Raw genomic sequence first — 9,178 nt, forward strand, 5'->3', positions numbered from 1 at the left:
GGAAATGGAAATAGCCAGAGGTTAAATGACTTGCCCAAAGTCACACAGCTAGTATGTTGTCTGGGGCTGGATTTGAACTCAGGCCCAGCACTCTATCCACTATGCTACCAGCCGTGGTTAGGTGGCTGGTGTTAAAGTCACATGTTAAAATAACCTTGTAATGATTTGGGGTAATGAACGTCTCTTTTGTATGGGTCCTTTCAGCAACTTGTGGCTTTCTTTATGTTCCACCTTGAACCCTCTGCTGACTGGGCAGGAAGAACAGTGGCCACTGACAATAACTCTTTGTTACCAACACCTCCTGTGGCCTCTGACAAGCAATATTATCATTGATCTTCACCGGCTATTTCCAGAGTAGTTCCAGAAATTGTTAGCCAGATGGCGCAAGGGATAGAATGCTAGACTTGGGGGTTGATGTGGTTGTTGGTGGTGGTGGTGGTGGTGAAGATCTGAGTTCCAGTTCTACCTCTTTTACGAAAGAACTGTGGGACCTGGACAAGTCATTTAACCTCATCTAGCCTCAGTCTTCTCCTTTATAAAATGGAGATAACAATGGCACCTACCTCATAAGGTTGCTGTGAGGCCAAATGAGATAACATATGTAAAATGCTTTGCTAACCCTAAATGCTGTAAGTGCTGTGTAAATGCTTATTACTCAACTGAGTAGAGATGACAATTGAACCATTGAATAGATTTTTTCCCTTTTAATTTGAAAAGCTTAAGAACCCATTTTATTTCCATTCTTACATAGTAGCATAGCAATTTGTATTACGCTCCATATTCCTTTATCAAAATATAGATTAGACTGCCATAATTGGGCTGCAAATTAAAGAAAAAAAATCAATATATTTAAATCTTGAGTTTGAATTCTTTTTAGAAATGTGTTTTTCATCACTGAAGTAACATTTGCATGTTACTGACTAGATCCAGGAAATAGGTGTTGTCTAATTGTATGGGAAATAATTTTCAGGGAATGGATTGTGACCTCATTCTATGTTAAAAGATATGAGTTGAGGGAGAACATTTGTTGATACATCATTTTCTTTGCAACAGGGGAGTTGGCAAATACAGGCTTTGGCAATATGAAATACAGTAAATGAATTTACTAGTTGCACAATATGCTGTCACTAATAGCGAAATAAGAACATCAATTAGGAAATCCACACAAAACTTTTAGTGAGAGAAAGAAGTCAGATTTCCCATGAACTAGGAAAGTAGGTGTTTGGTGGGGAAATCTGTTGGTACCTAGACAAAAAAAAAACAGGTTTTGAGTCCTCTGAATTTACATGTTCAAGTCACATGATATTAAGTTAAATTTTTCCATAATAGATGTTTGAAAAGACCAAACTCAGAGCCTAGGTTTCTTTATCTCTAAGATGAGGGAGTTAGACAAATGTCCTCTGAGAACTCCTCCATCTCAAGATCTATGATGCTGTTAACTGAATGTGCTAAATAGAAATTAAAGGCTACACCTATGGTCAATCACTATAAAGATTTGGCTCCACTAGATAAAGCTCCTAGAAAATAACAGCTATATGCACTGACAACTCAGAAACTGGATATACAAGGGACTATGTCTATGAAAAAAGTGAAATGGTAATTTAATTGATTAAGAAGAGTCCCTTACCCACCCATTCAATGTGAGAGCCTGACCTGTTTATAGATACAATCAAAAATATAGCAATACAATTACAGACTGAAATTTCAGAGCTGAAAGAGACCCTAGAGATCATCTGGCACAGTGATGAAACTCTGTGCCTACAGTTAGAAACACCTGTGTTCTAATGCAGCCTCAGACACTTCCTAGCTGTGTGACCCTGGGCAAGTTACTTACCTTTTGTTTATTTCTTTCTCTCCAGCTGTAAAACTGGGATAATAACAGCACTTACCTCCCAGGGTTGGTGTGAGGATCAATGAAATTATATTTGTAAAAAGTGTTTAGCATAGTGCATGGTACATATGAAGGATTATATAAATGTTCATTCCCTTCTTTTCCCCTTCCCCGTTTAGTCTAACCCCCTATTTTAAAGCCAGGGTAATTGAAGTCCTCAATCACTCAGATAGTGAATGTGAAACAAATAACTCATCTATTTCTTGATTCTCAGCCCAATGTTCATTTTATTATATCAATTTGTCTCCATCATATTCACTAGAAAAAGGAATAATATTCATCTAGAAGACCTGGGTAAAACCTGGGGATTTATAGCTTGATTTGGGTGTTCTTAGTACTTTTAGGAATCTCTCTCCTTCAGAGAATCTGATGAAAACCTCTAGTAGGTGGATGTCAATGTCTGTAGTATGCTAAAATAAAAATGCCAAAGTAAATGCTACCATGATTTTAATTTTCATCATCAAAAATCATAGGATCAGAAATCGTGAGCTGGAGGGGCCATCAGAGTCTATCTGACCAAATTCTCTCATTTTACAAACAAGAAACTGAGGTCTAAAAAGTTTAAATTATTTGTCTAAGGTCACATAGATAGTAAGTAGTCAGAGGTGGGTGTTGAACCAAGGTGTATTGACTCCACGTCCTCCTACACATCATTTCTGTCAGTTCAACTAATGAGATACCATGTGGAATTGGGAGTTAGAAGGCAAGGTAGCATAAATGTTATTATCTTCATTCTCCAAACAAGAAAATTGATGCTCAACAGGGTAAGTTATTTGACCATTGTTACACAAGATGAAGTGGGAGAGGTTGAAGTAATCTTAGTCTTTTGTTTCTGAGGCCCTCGTAGACCATTGAACATTTAACAGGAGTAGGTTTGCTTTGACTAGCATAGGAAGAATACATTTATATTTGGCTTAGGCAGATGCAGCTACCCAGGGCTCTTCCATGGTACCATGTTAAATAAAGAATAGAGTCCCTAATAGATTCCTCTATGTTCAGAACTACGAAAATATTCCCCTGAAGTTCCCAAATCTGTGGACTACTGTATAGCTACCCAGATATCTGCTGGAAAAGCCAAGCTTTTAAGTGTTTTTCGTGCTGACCAAAGGGAATTAAAAAGAAGTGAGTTAGAACTGTAAAGCCCCTTTCAGCTCTGAAATGTCCATAACTGTTTTTAGACCATAATCTATAAACAGATCAAAATGATCCTAGATGAGTGGGTGACTGAGAAACTTTATTCACCATTTCAATTTTTGCCTCATGAACACAGCTCTGTGTATGGTCTAGTTTATGTGGTCAGTCTTCCACCTACTTTTTCTGGTCTGAAGGTCTGTAGTAATTTCTTGCACAATCCATTAGACTAGTCAAGTACTTAATCTGATTTGGTGAATAAAATGGCATGCCACAAGTCATAATATCACATGAAAAATTAATTTGACATATTATAAAGTACACTCGTATACCACCTGGATATTAGCTTCTCTTTATATATATTAGTATCATTATCATGCTCTTCATTCCAGTAAATTATACCAGTAGGATCCCTCAATAAAGCAGTACAGTTGAGTGTTTTCTCTTTCCCTAGAAAAAGATACACAACCTTAAGGAAAGATTTCCTGTTTAGTAGAACCCCAAAGCTACAGTTTTCCCCCCAACAACATTGAGATTCATACTGCCCAAATTACCATCATCACCAATATATATGAAGCATACAGAACTAGACACTTAAAAATGTAAATATTCAAGTCTTGTTTTGAGAAACCTGATTTACAAAAATCTAAATTCAGGAAAGAGACAAATTAGGTGGCTATTTTTAAGTTGTCTCCAACTTTACAAATAGAGCATGATCCAAAATTTTATTTTTAAATTGATGGCTTAGAACATAGAATACATTATCCCATGGTAATAATGCTATCAAGCGTGGTTTAGGTTTCCAGGATAGGATGTAAAATAGACTATTTTAATTCTAATTCTAGGCTATAGAATCATAGAATATCAGAGTGAGAAGAGATCTCAAAGGTCAACTAACACAACTCATTAAATAAAAGATAATGGGTAAAGAACTGGCCTCAGACTTTAAAGGGCCTGAGTTCAAGTCCCAGCTCTGATACAAACTGGCTGAGTGAGCCTGAGCATCAAGTCACTTAACCAGTCAGTGTCCCCATACAATTCTCTTAAGACTATAAATTACAGAAAAGGTGTCAAGCTGCATTGATTGGGAAAGTTGTTCAGAGAGAGTAAAATCAGTTCCAAGAATTTGAGAGCTAGACCAGACCTTTCAGATAATCCAGTCTATTGGATTAGGAAATAGAGATCCTAAGCACCTAAATAACTTGCTCAGGTCACACAACTGACATTTATATAACATTTTAAAGTTCACAAAGTGTTCTATATTATTTTAGCCTCACCACCAATCTATGAGGTTGTTATTAATATTATTTCACAGATAAAATAACTGAGGATCAAACCAGTTAAGTGCCTTGCCCATGGTTATATAAGTAGTGTCAGAAAATTTAAAGCCAGGTCTTCCAAACTCTAAGTCTAGCACTCTAAACACTTCCTCATACTAATGCATTTTTGTCTGATTCAGAATCCAGAGATTAACCAATTTTCCATGTTCAAGTAGCAAGACCAAATGGAATAATTATTTTCATAGTGTTTTTCCTAACTTTACAACCAAATGTAATTGTAATTGTAATGGCACCATGAAGGTAGTCTCTTAAAACACTAGAATATTATGTTCAATTCTACATACCATAGTTGAAGTACATTGGTGAGCTATAGTGCACCTGGAGAAGTGTAACCAAGATTGTGAAGGGCTGTGATTGAAGGAATTGGCAATATTTAACTTAAAAAGGAGAAGACATGAGACAAGAGGTGGAACATAAGGGCTGTCTTCAAAATATCCATAGGAATGTACTGTAGAAGAGGCATTAAGCTCATTATATTTCACCCCAGAGGGAGAACTAGGGACAATGGGTAGAAATTATGGAAAGGTAAATTTAGATTTGATATCAGGAAAAATTCCCTAATAATTAATGCTGTCCAAAACTAGAATAGAGTACTTGAAGAGATAATGATTTCCCTATCACTAGAAGTCTTCAAGCAGAGGCTAGATGACCACTTTCAGATATATTAGCATGGAGTTTCCTTTTTGATGCAAGTTGGATTAGGTAATAGCTGAGGTCCCTTCCAACTCTCAGATTCTATGAAGATGAGAACTTTTAACTTCCCCTAGGATAGCATCACCAGCACAATGACAGACCACTGACCTAGGTATTTGACCATTTCATTACCGTGTAGTTGACCTATTCTAATTCATTTGGCCAAAGGTTAGCTAATTATTCTTTGAAACCTCATTTGCCCCAATTTCTTCATCTGAAAAATGAGCAAGAGAAGGAAACGGCAAACCACTTCAGTATCTTTGCCAAGAAAACCCCTAATTGGGTCACAAAGAGTTGGACGTGACCGAAACAACTGAACAGCAACAATTTCAAAGTTGAAACCCAACTCTATTCTTTTCCCTGCCTTCATATAAACTTACCACTTTCATATAAATATAGGATATAAACTCATCACTTCATATAATCTTACCACTTTAATATAAATACAGGATATATATGTATTATAAATATACCTAATTCAGCTTGGACATAATTAACGTTGTTCCCATATAGTGTTGGCATTATATCCGTGTTATCTGTTTTTTTAAGAGAGAAAAAATACATTATTTCTGTACAGTGCTTTTCTGATGCATACATTAAGGTATATGAACTAAATTCAACACACTAGAAGTTCATAGGTTTACCATATTTATGACATGTTTTAATTTAGCAAATTTTCATAACATCCCATAAAAACTAGAAAATGCACAAGTTATATAGGAGTTAAATAACCAAGACATACTCAAGGCATTAAAAAAAAACTATAAAATTCCCTTTACAGAAATTTTTTAAAAAGACTTAAATAACTGGCAGAATATTTGTTACACATGCCTACACATACAATAAAAATGATGATGCTACCTAAATTAATTTATAGATTAATGTTTTAGTAATCAAGCCATAAAGGAGTCACTTCATAGAACTAGACAAAATAACAAAATTTATTTGAATGAAGAAAGGGTCTAGTCTAGAATCTCAAGGGAAATGCTGTATAAAAGTAGAAATGAAGTAGAAATAGCACTCCTAGACTTCAAACTGTGTCATAAAATAACCTATCTAACAACAATCATCTAATCCATTTAGCACAAGTTAAAAAATAGAAAATTAGTTCAGTGGTAAAGCCATATGAACAATATGAACAAGAATCAGAAACAAACTCAATAGCCTAGTGCTCAATAAATGCAAAAACATAAACTGTTTTTAAAAGATTTCTTTACTGAACAAGAAAAAAACTATAAAAAAACTGGAAAAATTAGAAAGCAGTTTTGCCAAAGGAAAAAAAATTAATCTGACATCTTATGCTATATATCACAGCTAATCTCCAATAGATAGTTTAGCTAAATATGAAGGATAAAACTATTCAAAACCTTTCATAAAAAGAGAATTCTTAGACAAACCATACATAGGAGTGGTCACAAAAGATAAAAAGACTATTTCAACTACATGAAATTAAAAATCTTTTGCAGGGACAAAATCACTGCAGTGAGGATGAAAAAGGGAAATTGTCAAGAGGGCAAGAAATAATATTTGGATCAAGTATCTTTGATAAGAGTCTGACGTGCATTATAAAGGGAATTCACATGCACAATAAGTATATACACATATATTATGTATATATCATATGAAATACTATGTGAATATAAATGTATGAGATCAAGAGCCATCCCGCAAAAGACAATTGGGCAACAGATACAACAATTCTCAAAAGAATTGCAGCTATTAACAACAATACAAAAGAGTTTTCCCAATCACTCATAATAAGAGAAATGCAAATTGAAACAATTCTGAGGTTTAACCTCACACTCAGCAAATTGGCAAAGATGACACAGTTTAGTCAGTGTGACAAGCTATAAGATGATAGGCATGCTAATATGCTGTTGGTGGACCTTTAAGTAGATCCAACCATTCCGGAAAACAATTTGGAGTTAAATGGGAGAAAAAGTAACTAAAATGTATACACTCTTCAACCCAGAGATGCAGCTGTCAGGCATATCTCTCAAAGAGATCAAAGACAGAAAGAAGGATCTCATTCACATATCAAAATATTCATAACCATTTTTTTGTGCTATCAAGTAGCTGGAAATATGATAGATTACTCATTAATTGGCGAATAGCTAAACAATTGCTAATATATAAATGAAATGGAGTAGCATTGTGCTATACAAAATAATAAATACGAACAATACTGAAAGATTTCATTAATTTAATTAATTAATTAAATTTATTATTAAATTGAATTAATTTAATTAAAGGTTTCAAAGTACTAAATGTAAATTATATCTAAGGCTCTAACTTACTCAAATTCACAAAAGGATCAGTGAGTAAGAACATTTTCAGCACAAGGTAAGTATCAATTCATAAAAATGTTCCTTTACTCTTTTGCTTTTTGCTTTTGCTTCTTCCATGTAGTTAAGAGCTTAAAATAAAGTTTGCTTCCTCTATGGTCCACTATGGGTCCTCTGACTACCATCAAACAAATATAAAACAAGCTTGTTATTCAAAAACTCTCAGTCTTTTAGGTTTTCCAGAATTATTCTTACCTTTTATTTTTACATTGAAAGTTTTAGTGACATTAAATGATCTTCTATTTTTATAAAGGAAAAATATACAAGTATAATTTCCTGCATCATTCAACACGGCATTCTTCCTAATGTAAGGTTTGTGATTCCCTGGAATCGGAGAACAGTCCTGTATGTTTATGAAACAAAGAATTTTAAATACTTTACATAAGCAAAAGCAGTGTTAATATCAGGTCCATATGTAATCTTGGGCAGCTAGGTGGCATAGTGGATGGGACACTGGGCTTGGAATCAAGAAGAAACATCTTCATGAGTTCAAACACAGCCTCAGACACTTACTAGCTGTGCGACCCTGGGCAAGTCACTTTACCCTGTTTGCCTCCATTCCATTTTCTCATTTATAAGATGAACGGGAGAAGGAAATGGTAAACCACTCCAATATTTTTGCCAAGAAAATCCCAAATGGGTTCACAAAGAGTTGGACATGACTGAACAACAGTACCAATCTGTAATTATGTGATGAAAGATATTTTGCCTTTTAAAAATTAAAACCAAATAAAAAGTAGCAAATGATGAATCAAAAAGTTCTAGTAGTCTGATTATTTCTAGGAGTATATTGGATCTCTGAAATAATAATAATTGGTATTATCATTAATATTAGGAAATAGTCCTTTCTTCACAGCCAGTAGTTTTAAGTATTTTGTTTTGCTTAATGGTATCATCATACTCTAGAGATTTTGAAATATATCCTTTGCCATGTCAGTGTGGCAAACAGTGGAGGTTAAAGAAAACACCTTTTTTGTGTTAGCCATGCATCAAAACTGAGTCACACACACACACACACACACACACACACGCACATAAATGGTACTACTAATGTCAGAAAAATTTCACAGGATGGTAGCCTACGAAATCACTAGAGGTAGCTAGGTGGTATAGTCGATAGAGTGCTGTGCCTAGAGTCAAGAAGACCTGAGTTCAAATTCAGCCTCAGATACTTACTAGCTTTATGATCCTGGGTGGATCACTTAACCTAATCACTGTCTGCCTCAGTATCCTCATCAGTAAAAAGGGGTAATAATAACACCTACTCCACAGGCTTACTGTGAGGATCAATTAAGATAATATTTGTAAAGTTTTTAGCATATAATTAATACTTAGTAAATATTTGTTTCCCCTCCCTTTTTTATTCAATATATTCACCTCTAATAATACTTTTGCAGTGTTCAAGCAATTGTACCCCATTTAAGATCTGGGGAAAAGGAAACCCATAACTCTTTTTGCATCAATTTTTAGCAAACAAAAACAAAGTGTAGAAGGTGAGGAAACTGAAATCCACCCCCAGTCCACCATACCTACCCCTCCCCTGCCTTGGGTCAGTGATGACTAGCTTTGAAATGGCAATGATCCAAGCCAGCAAGGTTGAGTTTCCAACCACAACTCATTAAGGATCCTATTTTCACTTCTTCCAGTGAATGAGAAGTCTACAAAAGTCTACTGTCTGAAAAAATGCTAGATGACAACTCTACTTTGAAGGTTTGTCCACCTCTGAATTCTGGCACTCATCCCAGCTACAGGTGTTGCTGTTTTGTTTTTTGGAATGC

At 35.0% G+C, this 9,178-nt stretch overlaps 1 protein-coding gene across 2 annotated transcripts in view; it reads right to left on the minus strand.

Moving 5' to 3' along the window:
* The window catches only part of LOC114046239 (interleukin-18 receptor 1-like), a 46,993-nt gene that overhangs the window by 12,439 nt on the left and 25,376 nt on the right, over positions 1-9,178 (minus strand). For both annotated transcript variants that reach the window (XM_027866496.1, XM_027866497.1), the window contains exons 5-7: positions 7,596-7,743; positions 5,529-5,591; positions 3,358-3,472 (exon numbers count right to left, since the gene is read on the minus strand). In XM_027866496.1, the coding sequence (XP_027722297.1) occupies positions 3,358-3,472; positions 5,529-5,591; positions 7,596-7,743 (326 nt within the window). The remainder of the gene's footprint in view (positions 1-3,357; positions 3,473-5,528; positions 5,592-7,595; positions 7,744-9,178) is intronic.

The sequence above is a fragment of the Vombatus ursinus genome, unplaced genomic scaffold, assembly GCF_900497805.2.
Source record: "Vombatus ursinus unplaced genomic scaffold, bare-nosed wombat genome assembly UNPS02014781.1, whole genome shotgun sequence".
Classification (NCBI taxonomy): Eukaryota; Metazoa; Chordata; class Mammalia; order Diprotodontia; family Vombatidae; genus Vombatus; species Vombatus ursinus.